This window comes from Pantherophis guttatus, chromosome 4 (genome assembly GCF_059756535.1).
Source record: "Pantherophis guttatus breed Tessera chromosome 4, ASM5975653v1, whole genome shotgun sequence".
Classification (NCBI taxonomy): domain Eukaryota; kingdom Metazoa; phylum Chordata; class Lepidosauria; order Squamata; family Colubridae; genus Pantherophis; species Pantherophis guttatus.
Window position 1 is genome coordinate 103,202,615 of NC_142066.1, and position 18,572 is coordinate 103,221,186.

The window sequence follows — 18,572 nt, forward strand, 5'->3', positions numbered from 1 at the left end:
AGGCTTTCTTAGGACTACTGAATTTTTACAGTGTCTTTTTGAAACAGAAAGCCACAGCTGCTGAGCCACTCCATCACCTTTTGGGGAAAGCGGTGCCATGGAGATGGGAGGTGGAAGAGGAAACAGCATTCAAAGCCATCAAAGGGCTGCTTTCTTCAGACAGCATGCTCATCCAATACAATGAGACATTACCCCTGCTGCTGACCTGTGACGCGTCGCCATAAGGATTGGAGCAGTCCTCAGCCACCAACTTCCAAATGGCACAGAAGCACCCATCGCATACTTCTCTAAGACAATGTCCAGCACAGAATGAAATTATAATCAGCTGGATAAGGAAGCATTGGCCATTGTCGCGGGCATCAAGCGCTTCCATGAGTACCTATATGGCAGGAGTTTTACAGTCATCACTGACCACAAGCCGCTTTTGGGACTGCTGGCGGGCAACAAACCAACGTCGAGCTACATGTCACCCAGGATGACACGTTGGGCGATCTTCCTTGCCGGGTACTCATATACACTGACCCATCAACCCGGCAAGACCATCGGGAACGCAGATGCCCTGAGCAGATGCCCATCAAAGGACCCGGTGGAAGACCCCGCTCCCACAATGGGGCTCTTCCACATCGACAATGATCGCACTTGCCCAGTAACATCTGCAGACATGGCAGTCCACACCCAGAAGGATCCGACCCTCAGCCAAGTCAAGTCCTGGATCCTGAGGGGCTGGCCGACAGAAAAAAACGGCGGAGAAATTCATCCCTTTCGTCAGGAAGCAGAAGGAGCTGTCCACAATGAAAGGCTGCCTGCTATGGGGAGACAGGGTGCTGATTCTCAGCGCATTACAACGAAAGACGCTAGAGACTCTCCACAATGGGCACCCGGGCATCGTCCAAATGAAGGGGCTGGCACGGAGTTACGTCTGGTGGCCATCCCTGGACAAAGATATCAAAGAATGGGTCTCCAGATGTGACCCATGCCAAGAAGTACGTCCCGTGCCCCCCCTCCAAGCCGAACCATCGCAGTGGGAGACGCCTAGCAGCTCCTGGTCAAGGATCCACATTGACTTTGCGGATCTGATGCAGGGCCGCTACCTACTAATTGTCATGGATGCCTTCTCGAAATGGATTGCCAAACGTGTTGGTTTCCGACAACGGGCCCCAACTTACGTCCTTGCCCATGGAAGCATTCCTGGCCGGACTGGGCATCTGCCATGTCCTCTCAGCACCCTACAGACCGGCGGGGAATGGGCAGGTGGAAAGGATGGTGAGGCTCACAAAGGAAGCCCTCACCAAGATGGGCACGGGCGACTGGCAGGAACAAATAGATAACTTCCTTCTCACCCAGCACATCACGCCGCATGCCACCACCCACAAGTGACCGGCAGAGCTCCTGATGGGCAGAAGACTCAGGTCACCGCTGGACAGACTGCACCCTCAGTTCAATCCAGAGGTGCCAGCAACCGCCAGCCACCAGCTTCGCACCTTCGCCATAGGAGATCCGGTATTCGCGTTGAATTTCCATGGGTCTCCGAAATGGCTGAAGAGGAAGATAGAAAGCACAACCGGCCCGAAGTCCTACCGAGTGGAGCTGGAAGATAGACAGGTCTGCAGACGTCAAATCGACCAGCTCCGGAAAAGGTGGAGGGAAGTAGGACGAAACCAACCCGATGAGGTAGGCCTGCAACACCCCGAAGAGGTAGGCCTGCAACACCCCGAAGAGGTAGACCTCCCACACCACAGTGGAGTAGACATGCAACACCCCGCCGGGGTAGGAGTACCACACCCCGTCGAGGTGGAACGACAGCCTCCCAGGGTTTAAGTCGAACAGCGCTCATCAGGAGTAGACTGGGGACTATCCAGAGGGGACACCCCGCAGCACCCTGGCGAGGTCAGCCAGCAACACCCCAGAGGCGGAGACTGACACAACAACGAGATGGTAGACCGGGGACATGCCACCAAGGGGAACCCGCAACGTTCCCGCAAGGTCAGCCAATGCCACCCAGGCGAGGAAGACCTCCACCAACCCAGCAAGGCAGACCCGCGGCACCCCAACAACGACAAACAACAACCTGGCAAGGAAGGCCAAAACCACCTCTGCGAGGAGGGCCTCCACCACCCCAGCGAAGGAGGCCTGCACCACCCCGGCAAGGTCGGCCAACAACATCCTCATTCCCACAAGCATCAACGACTCACCAGGCAATGCCAGCCCAGCAGAGAGGGCTTCCACCACCCCTGCGAGGGAGGCCTGCACCACCCCGGCGAGGTCGGACAAAAGACACCGCAACCCGGCAGTCACCAAGGGAAGGCATCAAACTCAACCGAGGGACGCCCATACCGGAGTCAGCCAAGACAGCGGGACCTGAGACCCCGATCGGATCCCACCACCACCGAACCGGTAAAAATCAAGAGGAACACCAGGGACTTAACGGGATTCAGCAGTTCCCCACTGGTCAGCAATGACGGTCGGCGACAGGAAGTCGATCACCCAGGCCAGGAGGAAGACCAGCATCGCCAGCAGACAGAGGTCCGAGACCCGGCCGGAGGTGCTGGGGCAGAGCCCGCACACTCGACGGCTGAATCCTGTCCGGTTCCAGGGAGGGAGCCAGGGGACACAGGAGCCCCGCCTGTCCAGGATGACGGCGAAGCTCAACTGGGACTGCGCAGGTCAACTAGGACTGTTCGGCATCCTGCGTACCTGCACGACTACGTACTAGATGGACTTGATGGACGGACTAAGAACTAGGGGGGGGGAGTGTTATGTCCTTTTAAGGACATCCTCCGGGGATTGGCCAAATCCACCAGTGGGAAATTCTAGGGGGCGGTGTGACTGCCGGAGCGAATATAAGGAGAGCTCTGGCAGCACAGTGCCAGTCTATTCCTACTCAATAAAAGGTACTGAATGGACCTGAGCTGGTCGCTCCTTCTTTTCCTGCGCCTGATCTAACATCAAATATTGTTGGAAATGAATTCAACCAACAAGCATGGGTCGATGAAAACAAAGAGACTTTATTAAAAGAAAATAATAAAAACAATTTTGCAAAATAGGGTGGTGTCCCAGCAGACCTAAACAAGGAGTTTGAGCCAGGAAGCTACGCCTAAAGTTTCAAAGCATTACATTTTATAGTTCCCTATCCCGACACCCCCCCCCACGCCCCTTCTACATCGCATCCAGTGACCTATCATGGCTAATCCAAAGCACCTTTTAGAGAGAACATCATCTCTTTCTCTAATTACATGTTCATCAACACCTCCCTATACCCATACAATATTTTGCAAGCATAGCTCTTTCTTATCTCTATTGCCTTGGCATTAAAGAGTGGGCCTCTTTCTAACGGGCCTCAAACAAAAGAAGATCTATTCTAACACAACATTGTTACATATTGGTATGCTTTCAACATGTCTTTTCTCCAACTATCTTAAAGCAGAATAATGTCTAACAAATTTAACAGAGTGGCAGAGCTAGAAGGGACCCTGCAGGTCATCCAGTCCAACCCCCTGCCTGAGCAAAATTGAATCTTCACTTAAATGCATTTCTAACCTATATACCGACATACTATTTTATTTTTGAATTTTCTCATATCCTACAGTATCAATCAATTTTAGCAGATTAAAGGCATTCTTATCATACTCTGTTCAAACATATAGTGCTTGATCTCCTAGAATAAATTCCAAAAAAGACATTTTGCTTATTTTTTAACCTGGACATAAGGTTATATAAGGTTGGACATAAGGTTATATATGGTTGAAATAAAGGAAAGTATATTGTGGAGAAATAGTTCCAATCTGCCTTCCTTACAAATCTCAAAGATAATTTAAGAGAGTTTTATCTAAAAGTGCAATTTCCTTGCCAGGGCAAACATTAATAGTTGTATAAGCAAATAAGCCATACATACAGTACCTAATAGCTTAGTTTTCTGTACTTCATCAGACAACACTAAGCTATTCATATGGTTTTCATCTGAAATTTTGACTCATGTCCCAATGAGGTTTCATTATTGCAGTAATTTAAAAGTGGTGATTGGCTTATAGTATTTATAATCTTTATAATAATAAATTATAAATTATAAATTATAATAATAATTTATAATAATTTATAAATGTGTAGTTAGAGTGAAACACTACAGAAATACACAAAATCTCAGAAATATTATTATTTCATGCACAAATATTATTTTATTTTATTTTTATTTTTATATGAAAGCAGCTAAATTTAAAACTTCCTAAACTTTAAATGGCTATGTCTAAAAAAAAGAACAACTAAAAAAAATCCCAGTTAACTATTTTTTTTAAAGCTCCCAAAGGGGGAAAAAACTTACCCAATTGAAATAGGGGCAAGGCAGGCAGGCAGGCAGATAGAGCTGCTCACCGATGAGCTTGATTGCAGGCAGGGAGATTAAGTTGCTTGCTGATGCAATGGATTGCAGGGATTACAGCAAGCGAAGCAAGGCAGGCGTGTGAAGGTAAGCAAGCTGGAGGCTGAGTGGGGGGAGGGATTTTTGCTACCAGTTCTCCGAACTGCCCTCCACCATCGCTACCTACTCGCCCGACCCGGTCCGAACTGGGAGCATTTCACCCCTGGCTCTGACGATCCAAGCTCTGATGATCCCAGCTGAGTTGCCTGATTGGCAGAGGGTTTTTAAAAAACCCTCTGATGATCAGGCAACTCAGCTGGGATCGTCAGAGCCTTGTGAAAGCATTTTTTTACATGGTTTTACATGTAAAAAATGGTTTTAAAAGTAAAAAAAATGGCCATGCCCACCTAGTCACATTACCTCACCACCACCAAGCCACACCCACAGAACCAGTAGTAACAAATTTTAGATTTCACCACTGCTTGTAGTGGTGTTGCACACATGAATGGCAGCACCGCTGTGAGCTGCACCTCACCAATACAGCTGGCGTTCTGCCGCTCGCGGCTACGCTGGTATGTTGAACCTTGTGGCTGTGCCGCCATTTGTGCATGCAATAGTACAGCAAGCCTTGCAGGGTCCTGCTCCAAGAAGCTGTGCCAGCACGACAAGTCTCATAAAGACTCATTTCTGGCGGAGTTTGGGGGAGAGAAAGAAAGACCAGGGTCTTTGCTGCTTCTTCTGAAAATATTTTAGAATCTGACTAGAGAGAAGGGGTACAGATTTCCATGCCTTCCTTTACAGGAGGTCACTTCGTACATTGGAAGGAGCCCTGTGAGAAGATGCCGCTGCCGCCCACAGAGACACAGAGACAAACAAAGCAACGTTCATTGAAGACACTCCCTCTCTGGCTGGCCCACAAAACACTCACCCTTGGGGATGAATCAGATGCTTCGCTGGAGAAACCACCCTGCGCCAGCAAAGGCTTCCTAAATCTCTCGCTCCCCAGTTTGTCCCCCACATGAAGACAGCCCAACCCGATGTAAACGCCGCCTCCAGCCACCTCTTCATCATGGTGAAACTCCTTTGAAAGGATGATCTGCAGGTGGTGGGTGTGGGGGGGAGATTTCCGGCACATCGGCATTGTCGTCTCCTCACAGAGCTCCTTCCAATGGCGCAGGTGTGAAGCGACCGCCCGTAAAGTAAGGCTTTACTTTACTTACCCCTTCTCTCTGGTCAGATTCTCAAACATTTTCAAGCAAAACACTGCCAAGAGAGGGAAGTATTTCTTCCTCTCCCTCGCCAAATTTTGCGTGTAGGCATAAATTTCACAAAGCTCCTTAATCCGCAGCTGCTGGCTCCCTCGCTTTGTGCTTTTTATACACATACCCTCATACCCACCCTGCCTAGGGCTGCTATTTCCCCCTCCCAAGACTCTATTTCTGAGGAAAGAAGAGCACTGGGGTGGGACTGGATTTTCCCCTCACCCTGGCTCCTCTCAGCCTCAACTTTGCTCCTGAAAGCCTGCGGGCCACTTCTCTGGTTGAGCTCCACCAGAGCTTCTTCTGGGAGAGACCCTTGGAGAGCTGATGAGGGCTGAAGGGGTGAGGTTAAGCTGATCACTTCCCCTTTGCCTTCTCTCCCAAAAGTGCTCCTCAGGTGCGGGCACTTTTGCAGCAGGAGACATGCCCCTTGCGCCTCGCGCTGGTCTTCCAAAGGGTACTGTAGTAGCAGCTACTGGTATCCACATTTTTTTTACTGTTATTTCATCATGTCCCAATGGCCCAGTACAGTTTTAAAAGTTAAAATTTCAGAAATGTTATCGTAGCTGCGGAGGAAAGGACGATGTGCAGAAAACTACCCCCTACCTACAGATCATTCTTTCAAAGAGGAGCCCTGCACAGATGCACATCCAAAAATGCTTCCTCCATGGCTTCGGAGCTTCCAATCTTGCAATCCTGTGCAGGGAAGGCAGGGGTTTGCTCTGAAGCTGCAGCAGAGCGTTGCACAAGGAGACCTCCGCAACTACAGTAACATTTTTGAAATGTTAACTTTTAACACCATACTGGGCCACGTGGGTCGGGACGAAATAACGGTTAAAAAATTGTGGATAGCTGCTGCTACAGTGTGCCTCGGAAGGCCAGTGCAAGGCGCCAGGTACGTGGGGCAGGTCGCTTGGCCTCCTGCTGCTTTTGCAGCTGCCATTGGCTGTGAAAGTAGCCATGCTTGCTGGAGGCAGCGGCCAGAGCAGCACCCACAAGGCAGCTGTTCCATGGACAGAATTGCCTGCTGTGACCATCACCATTAGGTAAGGAGGTGTGTGGGGTGCGTCACTTGGCCTCCTGTTGCTTTTGCAGCCGCAATCGGCTGCAAAAGTGGCTACACTTGCTGGAGGCCGCAGCCTGAGCACCTGCAAATCAGCTGGTTCTTGGATAGTGGGATGGCCTGCTGTGATCCTTCAGGTAGCTGGCAAGAGGGGCTACTTGACCCGCCCCCTGCCTCATACCGGAAGATGGGGGGGGGGGGAAATAAGACCGCCCCGAAAATAAGGCTGAGCTCTTATTTCAGACATCAAAAGAAAATAAGACATGGTCTTATTTTCTGGGAAACATGGTATATATAGGCTGCAAAAATGGATTACCACTAATGGAAGTAGAGAAGCAGATATATTGTGCTGATCTTGGCAAAACAAACTAAGTATTTTAATTATTTTTCCTAGGTCCTGGAATATCCAGCTATGGCAGTAACCCTCAAGAAATTGCTATGCCCATCAATGATTGTATGAATAAAGTAAAGGAGAAAATACCTTTTCATTTGCACAAAAGCATACCTGTCTACTTGGGAGCCACAGCTGGCATGAGACTTCTGAGGTATAATAGGAAAACTACAGCACATTCTGATATGACTCTTAAATAGGACTGCTACATGCAATTCTTTATTCATTGTTTCAGTACAGACTGCAACAGAGTATAATAACATTTCATAAGAACATTTTCTCCTTATCTAACCCCCATTACTCTATGAGATTAATAGATAAATTAGCTGACTCTATACACCAAACAGAGATTGCGATCTTTCCTAGATAGATTGTTGGGAATGAAATTGTTGCAGATATTAAACAGATTTTTAATGGCTTGAAAAAATCAATCCTAGGTCTGAATGTTCCTGGGTATTTCACAATAGGATTAGTTTTTCTAAATAAATTTCGGCTAATGGAGACCTTGATGTTCTCATTTGTATTGCTTCATTGTTATTTTGCATATGTTTTATTTCTTTAAAATCATGTACGTATAGATTTTTGTGGATTATGTAATACAAATAAGAATCTTTTGAGTATCCATGATTGAAATAAAATATTTTTGGTCATTTTTTTTTGAAAAGAAAATAGTGAAGTGTTGAAATTCTGGCTTACTAAATGTTTTTTAAATAGGTGCACACAATTATGTCAATATCTATTATGATATCCAACTATGATACAAATATGTAAAATGAGGATCCACAGCATTTTCTCTTGTGGATGCATTCAATCTATTGTATTCAATCTCGCTAATGTATAAGCACTTCAATACAGTATATATTCTACCTATTATTTAGAAACCAGACATGCATTTTTGCAACAAATTTACAAAGAAGTAGCATAGATGTCTACTCATATATAATTTGCATGCCATTTAAATAAGCAGGTATTAATAATTACATACACCTGTGGGAAAGTCTCATTGATCTTTCTAAGGAAATAAGGATAAACATCAGCTTTAATGTAGCTACATGTATCTTGGGGCTTGTTCACACATGTATATTCATAACTGTCATTGTAATGATGTTTGAATGATCCAGCACAAATTAATTATTAAGATACAACCTGGTTATCATTTCAAACACAATATTTTCTAAAGAGTTTATCCATTTAATTAAAACATTAAAATAATCAGATGATATGTTCAGTATGCATTTCTGAATCAGCCTTTGATGGTTTCTTTTTAAAGACTGTTATTCCAATTTTTTTAAAAAAAAATCATCAACTTTCTGTCAATTTAGTAAATTATGATCATAAGCAGCATCTCGTTTCAGACATTCAGCATTTTGTCTTCTTTGAATTACTTAGGTTGCAAAATGAATCAGCAGCCAGTGAAGTCCTTCAGAGCATTCAGACTTATTTCACATCACAGCCCTTTGAATTTAGGGAAGCTCAAATCATAACTGGCCAAGAGGAAGGGGTATATGGATGGATTACAGCCAACTATTTAAAAGGCAATTTCTTGGAGGTGTGTGGAATATTCTGCATGTTTATTACATTCTATTGTTTCTTATATATATAAATTGATATGTGCTGTGGTTAGCATAGGCTTCCCACATTTTATGGAAGGCAATAGGGCAGATTCCTAAATACAATAGTATAATGTATACAGATAGTCCTTGACTTACAACCACAATTGAGCCCAAAATTTCTGTTGTTAAGCAAGACAGTTGTTAAGTGAGTTTTGCCCAATTTTACAACCTTTCTTGCCACAATAGTTAAGTGAATCACTGAAGTTTTTAAGTTAGTAACACAGTTATTAATTGAACCTGGCTTCCTCATTAATTTTTCTTGTCAGAAGTTGCAAAAGGTGATCACACGACCCTGGGACAATGCAACTGTCATAAATAGGAACCAGTTGCCAAGCATCTGAATTCTGATCACATGACCATGGAGATGCTGCAACGGTTGTATTTATGAAAAACTGTCATAAGTTACTTCTTTGCAATGCCATTGTAACTTTCAATAGTCACCAAACAAACTACTGTAAATTTAAATTTGGCAGTAATGTTAGGAAAAGCATGCCAGCCAAAGTTTCAATTTTTAATCTTGTTTTGTTTAGTATTGATTTTCTGTATGTCAAATATAAACACCTTGTGCATTTAAAGTATTTGTTATTGTTTACAAATACATATTCATAAAAATTCTGGCCAAGTAATAAGAAACGAAACCCCTTTTGAAAATATCATAGATCATTTAATCTATAAAGAAATTCAAGAAGAAACCAATAAAAATTTTTTTGCACGTTTTGATCACATTTGCAGAACCTGCTCCTCAGTCTGTGGTCTCCCTATTGTCCCATGTTTATCTACTCTAAAGGCAAGGAGAAATCATGAATATACTGTGCAGAGTTGATTGATATAGTATGCAATCAGTATTCATAGTCACTGTTTAATACTAAAAGATCAAATTGGGAAGAGAAGATAAAATGAAATAGTAAAGCAGATACTATTTTTGTGGTTAGCTGTTTTTTCCCTTTTATTATCTGCTTAACTGACATTTTTACAGTGGATTTTTTCTTTATACTGAGGATAATAATATTTATAAATTTTACAATGAATTGTATACTTTGTTTAGTTGCATAAGCTGAGTGCAGCTATTACAGTATTATATTATACAGTATTCATCTCTCTCCCTCCATTGGGTATATTTATTTTTTTTAAAGTATTAGTGTTTCAGCTTTATTTCAAAATTCCATGTAAAGTTATATATACTCAGAGCTACATTTTTATTCATGCTGTAAATAATAACACAATGATTCAAATAAATTTATAAATAAAAATAAATAAATTCCACCTTCTTACTAGTAATATCAATGTACAAAAAATTCAAGGCTTGTAGAAAGATATGAAATTATCAAGGATGTTGTTAGTATATTTGTCAGATCAGCTCTTTAAATGAGTAAGAAAAATATTAAAAGCACTCTTTCAACCTTCACTGTTAGTTTAATATATTTGAATAATTCTGGCATACTACTTAGTTATTGTTATTATAACTGAAGTTTTTTATAGAAAAAAATAATTCATATCAAAATTAAGAAATCCAAATGTCTTTCTAATTATATATATATCCAATTTAAGTAAGCTTATCCCTAGCTGAACTATCGAACACCAATAAAGAGAATTTTTAAAATTTTGCAAGGGTAAGTGAATACAACTCCTTGAAAATTAGTTATGATTTATCAAGGTCCATTATTACTGAGGGACCACCTCTCCTGCCCATTCCACCAGATGTAGCAAAAAGGACATGTTATGTGTGCTGTTGACTAGGGAACTACATTTGGCAGGCCTCTACATGGTGCACCTTTTCTAAAGTGACATCCACATTGTGAAATCTCCGTGAAGTGATGTGGCTTTGTCACTGAGTTTTTAGAAGTCCCTTAAGATCTGGTTGTGACAGCAAGCCTTAGAACTACGGGGACAGGTAAAAATTTAAGGCGGCTTGATTATTATTAACATTCTTAACTTAGTTAATTATTATTAACTTTGCCTGCTATTTCTTTTTTGATTCATTTATTATAGTTGTTTTTATTGTAATTAATAGTGACAATGGTTGTACATATTTATTGTTTTTAGCTTTGTTGTACACCACTCAGAATCACTTTTGGGGAGATGGGCACCTATATAAATCATATAAATTAGTAAAAGAAATTGTGGAAGTTCATAATTCAAAGACTCTAAGTATAGTGTAGTACAATATAAGGGTTTCAAGTATAATTACTATATTTTTATTTAATTTCGATCTTACTTTTTTAAAAGAAGTACCTAATATGGTATGTATAAGAGCAAAATGCAAGATAATAAAAAAGCAACAAAATAAAAAAAATTGAGCAAAAGCCAGCAGTGTAATTTAATGCCTTACAAATGCAAAAGAATGTGAAAAGAATTTATATTACTATACCATCAACAAAACTTTTAGAGTAAATATTTTATCTTATTTCAGCTTATCCAGTATGGACTTCATCCAATTTCAGCTTCTAGGAATCTCAGTAATGAGAAATCAGAAGGGCATCTGAGTTGAGAAAAATCATTCATTGAAGCTGGTTATACATACTCTGGCCAACAAAAGAATTATATCTCTGATGTTTTGGCAGCCTTTTGGCCTTTTCACTCAGCCTGCTCATTCCTTTCTTGATGGCATCTCTCAGTAGGCTAGAACATTTTTTCTCTAATTAGATAGTTTCTTGTTTCTTTGCAACTAGGAAAAATGGCTTCCTCAATTGTAGTTTTTAAAGTAAGTTCTATCTAAAAGAATCCCACAGACAATTAGAGATTTTTCCATTTTGATTTGAGCATTGTTTTCTAATATCTTCTATGTTAAGAAAAAGAGGAGCAGAATCCCAGATCAGATGATATTTCAACTTGGTCCTTTTTATATCTAGAAAAACCTTTGGAGTGCCTGGGTCCAGCCCCGTGGAGTTGAGACTATAGGTGCACTGGATCTAGGTGGGGCTTCCACTCAGATATCATTCATCCCTGAGGAAAGCATACAAACTTTCAATAGTACACTACAGGTGCAGCTGTTTGGTTACCAATACAGTGTATATACCTACAGCTTCCAATGTTATGGGAGAGATGAAGCGGAGAAAAAACTGCTAGCTTCAATTCTGCAGGTATGACTGGGATTATGTTTATTAGGATTTAGATGTGATGGAATGTGTACTGGAAGAGCAGTAAAGGAGAGTTTTGACAATACGGCTTTTCTGTGGACTGGATTAAGAGACTGCACAGTTCTGAACTGGATAGAGTGGGGAAAAAGTTCAGGGTAGTCACACTTTAAAATCTTTCAAGAATATATTTAGTAATTTAGAAGGTTATAGTTTTAATTTGGCAAGATTTTGTTCATTGGGCATAAGGAAAGAAAAATTGGACTCTATTGGGGTTTGCGGTGTTGTCTCTGGGCTTGAGCATGACATTAGCTCTGGATTCCCAAAATGCTATCCAATGTTCTAGCAAGTATAACTTCTGATACCACTGGGCTTCCTTATTCCCAGGAATGCTCTGGCTATTGAAAATAAAAAATAAATACATAAGAGAGAAACAGAGACAGAGAAATAGAAAGAAATTTCTTGAAGAAATTAAAATGGAGCTGAAGACAGCAGCACATGCTTTGTTTATAAATGTCTTGTAATGAATCCTTCTTGGCTTTGTCTTTTATATGTGTTTTGATAAACTATTAGGATTCAGACAATAAATCTGGGATAAAAAATCCATGCTATCCTCAGAATTATAGAACTATTCTGACAATGAAACATTTATATGGAAGTCTTTGCACAGCATTTCTAAAACCAGTGAACTACAGTCCAAGCCAGTCTGTACATGTCACAGGAACTGGGGATCCAGTCTTTTGCAGAGAGGCAGTGTCAACGTTATTTGATTTCAAATCTTGTAAAGATAGAGAAGACTGCTCATTCAATGGAATCTACCAGCCAAAAATTAAAGGGAATTTCGTGGTAAGTCTTGATTATTCGCTACTTACTGCATTGTTTGTTTACTTGGCAGAGCATGAATATTATAGATACTGTTTCTAATTTTATTGTATTGTAGTTTTTATATTTAATATTTGCTAGTGGATGAGAAAGCCAAATATACCTTTTCGCTCTGATAAAATAAATCTTCAAGTAAAATGTTTTTTCAATCACTAATCTGACTTTATTTATAGGCCTTTTCTGGATTTTACTATACAGTAAATGCTCTGAATTTAACTGGGCAATTTTCACTGGCTGAGTTCAATTCAAGCATGTGGACTTTCTGCTCACAGGATTGGAATCAGGTCTGTATCAATCTCTAGCTTTGGAAAAAAAGTACTAGCAAAAGATATTCCATATTCCTAAGCAGAATCAACTTCCTTAATCCAAATGCTTAAAGAAAAAGCTACTCCAGAAAATATATTAATAATAGAGCCCTATGACAGTACGTACCACTCAAGTGTCATACTGCTGGGAGTGATCCAGGCAAAGTTGAACAAATGTTTAAGATTGCAATACTAAGTGCAGTCTGTATGAATACTGTATGAAAAGAAACCTCATTGAGTATAATGAAATTCATCTGAGTAGACAGAAGGATTCTCACATTAAAATCAACAAGGCATACATGTGATTCTTGTTCTTAGATTGTGCCTTTTGATTTACATAATTTGAAAAACCAAATGTTAGATAGTATAGGTAGTCCTTGACCTACAACCAGAATTGAGCCCCAAATTTCTGTTGCTAAGTGAGACAACTGTTAAGTGAATATTGTCCCATTTTATGACTTTCTTGTCATAGTTAAATGAATCACTGAAGTTGTTTAGTTAGTAACATAGTTGTAAAGTGAATCTGACTTTCCCATTAACTTTTGCTTACCAGAAGGTTGCAAAAGGTAATCACATAATCTCGGGACATTGCAGCCATCATAAATATGAACTAGTTGCCAAGTATCCAAATTTTGATCACATGATAATGGGGATTCTGCAACAGTTCTATGTGAAAAACAGTCATAAGTCACTTTTTAAAGTGCTGTTATAACTTCAAATGATCACTAAATGAATGGTTGTAAATCAATGACTCTGTATATCAGACTTTCTTTTCTCTGGAAAAATACATATTGAAAATTAAACTGAAACAGTTACTTCCCAACATATGATATTATTTGCCTATTTTATTCGTATTTCTTGAGATACTTGAGTTTGCAATTAATTACACCAAAGATCTCTCCATGAGATTTCAGCAAATCATTTTCTTAGGTACAGTATTTTAACCATTATAATCACAACAGAAAAGTAAGAATTATATTTTTTAAAAAATAAACCTTACTTTGTTATCAATAGTCAGTTTTGTTTTTCAGTTGCCATTTATGCTCTCTAAATTTGAGGAAACATATGCAAGATCTTACTGCTTTTCAGCAAACTATATCTACCACTTACTTGTACATGGGTATAAGTTCAATGCTGACAACTGGCCTCAGATTCATTTTCAAAAAGAAGTAAGTTAACTATCTTTTAAGATTATTTAATTGAGAAAAACACACATCTTGAAGAATTAAAAGATCTGGAAGGGATTCTGAGTTAGAGCCATTTTATAACAGTTCTCCATACATGTTCTTAAAGCTGCCTCAGTAAAGAAATTGGCTTATTATAGTCCACTGATAAAACATGGCCAAGTGGTAGATTTGAGGGCTTTTAATTCATACTATTTGACAGATGTTCCTGACTATAGAAAGAAGCATTCACTTTAGGTCCTCTATGTTTTTATCTTGCTTTATGCATGTCTATGGAGATTGTCAGTTATCCAGGTCATGGTTGTCCCAAAGATGCTTTTTCAAGAGGCAATTGAACTTTGTTTTTATTTGAAGACGTTTTGCTTCTCATCCAAGAAGCTTCTTCAGCTCTGAAGAAGGAAAAGACAATACATTAAGGAAAAAGCAATACATTGAATGCCACACTAATTTTTCTTTGCAGCAGTTCTAAGATCATTCTGATTTTACTTTTACTTTTTTACAACATGATAACCATTATACAGGATTTAATCACACATTGGGCTAAGCTATATTGTGATTTGCTTGGCTTTCATTTAGTATGTTGAGTAGACCCAATAAATTTGATAATTCAATAAACTCTGGTTAAATAAGCAATAATTTAACATAATAAATGAACCAAACTAATAAAATTTAAAACACGAGAACCTTTCTTGTCATAGATTTAGCTTTGGGGAAAGTTAAATATTTGCCATGTAACTGTCTGTATAAATGTTCCTGGTCAGTATTGTAGGAGTTATTTATTTTTAAAAAGCATGTGTTGTCCTACAAACTGGACCCAAAAGTTTCAATTAATCTTTGGAAGAATAAAACAAAATCCCACAAAATAAGACTGTAAACAAAAAGATCGTCTCAAATAATTGGACATTAACATTAGGATGTGTAATTTGCAAGATTTTTACCCCTGCTCATTGCTATTTCTAGGTGATAAAACTACCGTAGTATCCAAAATTAGTTTTGATTATAATTTCCTGAATATGTTTAATATACTTACTGTATGTGGAGGACACTACAGTTCTGAGTTCTGATATAATTCCTTAATCTACAGAAAGGGAAAAGAATATATGAACTGAAGGCGTTTATAATTTTTATATTCAAATATATGTACTATTTTTTTAAAAAAAAACCCAGCAGAGAGTTATCTTACTGCCAGAAATACTTCCCTCATCTGTGTATCCAGTTGGCAAAGATAGGTCATGGCACCACTTGTGCAAATGGGTGAAAATATTTTAATGGCCCACAACTGCTTCAGCAGATAATCAGCTTATCTGGGCTTGGAAACTAAGGATGGGGCCTGATTAATACTTTGATGAGAAATTATAAAAAATTACTATTTTTAGCAACAAAAAAAAGAGGATAAGTATATCGTTTCAGCGTTGTTTTAAAATTATAAAGAAAAATTACAACAACATGTCCATTTAGTCACCAGAGTTGAATTCAATGAAGGAGTGTCTTTATGTAGATATAGAGCATAGTTTTGGCTTGCCTGATTTATACTGAATAAAGAGGAATTGTATTGGGCTGCATATAAAATATATAGTTAATGCATATAAATCACATAATATTATAAGTTTTGTGGGCCTACATTACTAGCTATGGGTTGGACATGCCTGATATAGAAGCATTTGCTTTTTGTAATAACAAAAGTCTTACATTTTAACAGCAGTAATGTGGGTTTTTTTTGTGTTTTAGGTTGATAACAGCAGCATTGCCTGGTCACTAGGCTATATGCTTAGCCTCACCAATATGATCCCAGCAGAAAGCAATAGGATTTGGTTACCTATAAATCCTTCTTTGTTTGCTGGACTGCTACTCTTCTTCACAGCAGTGGCATTACTGTGTTTTATTTTCCTGGTATATTCATATGTTCGGTCTCGCATGCAAAAGAACACTTGTCAAGTTGAACATGTGTTTGCCATAGAATAAAATAAGTTCAAAAAAGAGACCAGAACTTTCACTAATTATGTAAAAAGCGGGGGGGGGGGGAACCCCAGTAGTTATAAGAAACTATTGCATTATGAATACCTCAATCTATTTTAGATCTCATCTAGAACTTTGATGCAGTTCAAGATTTAATTGTTTATATGCAGATATAAAAATAAAAAATCAAGCAGTCCTAATATGCAAGGGGCATAGGACTATCAGAAGGAGATAGTTTAGTTCTTGATTTACTCAAGAACTAAATAACCTTTGATGGGAGGCAAAAAATCACCTGAAGTAAATTAGCCAGCTTTGTTTGTATTTCTGATGAAGAATAATTTGAAAAATACCCTTTTAAAACATTCATGAAGTGGGAATTGGTAACTTACTTTAGTAATTAGTGATAGGATTAGTAATATGAAATGCAAAAACCTAATTTCATATATGCAAAAGGAATGTGACAAGAATCAAAGTTATTGGGAAATATTTCCAACCTTTCTGGAAAAATAATTCCTACATATTTAGGTTTATTGGGCAGGAAAGATTAACTATTAGGAAACGACTTAAAAAATAATACAGAGTGTAGTGTCCCTAAAATATTGTTGCCCACCAATTGATATGGCAATTCATGCATTATGTTTGCATGAAGTCAATGAACTCAGAATACATGTATTCTCTCTACTCCAAGACATATGATGTTCAGTGTCTCCAACCCATTAGCTTGATGGCAAGTCTGAAACACTCAGGTATCCTCCCAAACCTTTCTATGTTGCTCATATACAGTGCTTTGGATTTCAATATACCCCATTATTTTTAAAGTTACTGTCCCCACATCTGATTTGTTGGGACTACAATGCGATGCAATGTGCTTATGGCCCCTGTGCATGCGACCCTCCCTGCGCATGCATGTACAGCTCCCCCACACACCCTCGCGCATGTGCATGTGGCCCCCCCGCACACCCACTGCCCCCGCATCGGTGAGTGCCCACACGCACCCCCATCCCATGCATGCACAGAGCCCCCCACAACACCCCACCCTCGTGCATGCCCCCCACATATGCTCTGCCCCACCCTGCATGCGTGGCAGAGACCCAAAGACCAGCTGGCCAGCAGGAGGCGTGCGCACATGCATGGCGGAGCTGATCTGGGGGGATGGCTCACATGCCATCAGAGAGGGCGTTGCGTGCCACCTCTCGCACATGTGTCATAGATTTGCCATCACGGGCCTAGACTTAGCATGGGAACTCTTGATCAATGGGGCTCCTTAATTTGCACATATTGTCCAGACTGGCACACTTCCTTTTTGATGATCATATCTGTGTTTCAACCATTGTTTTAGAAGCAATCTGTTTTCCCCATTTTTAATTGTTTACATGTCCTACTTACTAGTCTCTGGCAGTTCCAATTATTAGAATAATAATTCTAATAATAACAATTCTTCTAATAATAATTATTAGAATAAGGATTCCTTTACTTTTATATGTTGGAAAAAATGTCCATGTGGGTTCAGTTCCAAGTGGGGAGAAAGACACTAAAAACATGCAGGCTGATTGGAAGGATGGTTTAATAGAGCAGAACCACTAAGCACATGGTCCTGGTGCAGCTGAGTGAGAGTGGGGAATGAGTGTTATACTCTCAGTCACCCCAGCCCAGCTCCAATCGCGTTTCTCCATCATGTTTCACTCAATCAATTCCAACTTCTCACAAAAGAAAAAGATCTCGCGAAGTTGGAATTGATTGAGTGAACTTTCTCATTTGCGCGCTTCACAATGGGAGAGACAGGGTCCCATCCTCCTGAAGCCCATTATGACGCAGAGCCACAATGCGACTCATGCGGCTCTTTCACCCCTCTGCTGCGGCTCCCTGTGGCCCTGTTGCAGTAGCAGGATGAAAGAGCTGTTGCCCTGTCTCGGTGGTGGCGATGGGCAGAGCCTTAGTGTGGGAGCGAAGAGTCCCTACACTTGCCTTTGCACAACAGCATTTCGTGTTCATCGTGGTACATTTGCTGTTGCCGCCAGCAAAGAGGACTGGGAAAGAACAGTGTGGGGCGGATCTTGCAGGGTGGGGGCCATCCCTCAAGCCTGGCCTTCCTCCTCCCTCAATGATGGGACCAAGAGAAAGAAGGGGGCAGTGTGGGGAAGCACTCTCCTCCCCTGGCTAAGCGCTGATCACAAAAGTCTAGCAGGGAATGGGGAGTGTCTTGCCCATTGGCGAGTCGGACAGTGGAGAGACCTGGCTTGGCTTCAGGAAGCCAGGCAGCGATGGCTGGGGCCATGGGGGGCAGTAGAGGCGTCAGGGTTCCTCCCCCCCTCCTCAGCAAGCCGGGCCTGGAGGAGTGCGGAGGGTTGCGGGCTGAGCGCCAGAGGGTCAGAAGGCACACTCTCACATCGCCCCAACATGCATTTCCAGCACATGCTCATTTGTCTCAAAGTGGGATTGAGTGGGGGGTAGGGGTAAGGGAGTAGGGGGAAGGGTAGGGGGTCTTCTAGGAGGA

General features: G+C 40.9%; 1 protein-coding gene across 3 annotated transcripts in view; it reads left to right on the forward strand.

Annotated features, from left to right (window-relative positions):
- Positions 1 to 17,528, forward strand: part of ENTPD3 (ectonucleoside triphosphate diphosphohydrolase 3) — a 35,175-nt gene extending 17,647 nt beyond the window's left edge. For 2 of the 3 annotated variants that reach the window (XM_087894229.1, XM_034404088.3), the window contains 7 exons: positions 7,068 to 7,218; positions 8,454 to 8,613; positions 11,527 to 11,757; positions 12,325 to 12,597; positions 12,807 to 12,917; positions 13,970 to 14,107; positions 15,851 to 16,130. In XM_087894229.1, the coding sequence (XP_087750355.1) occupies positions 7,112 to 7,218; positions 8,454 to 8,613; positions 11,527 to 11,757; positions 12,325 to 12,597; positions 12,807 to 12,917; positions 13,970 to 14,107; positions 15,851 to 16,084 (1,254 nt within the window). In that variant the 5' untranslated portion in view covers positions 7,068 to 7,111 and the 3' untranslated portion in view covers positions 16,085 to 16,130. Of the gene's footprint in view, positions 1 to 7,067; positions 7,219 to 8,453; positions 8,614 to 11,526; positions 11,758 to 12,324; positions 12,598 to 12,806; positions 12,918 to 13,969; positions 14,108 to 15,850 lie in introns of all 3 variants that reach the window. The other variant, XM_034404087.3, reaches the window with a different exon arrangement.
- The last annotated feature ends 1,044 nt before the right edge of the window (positions 17,529 to 18,572 follow it).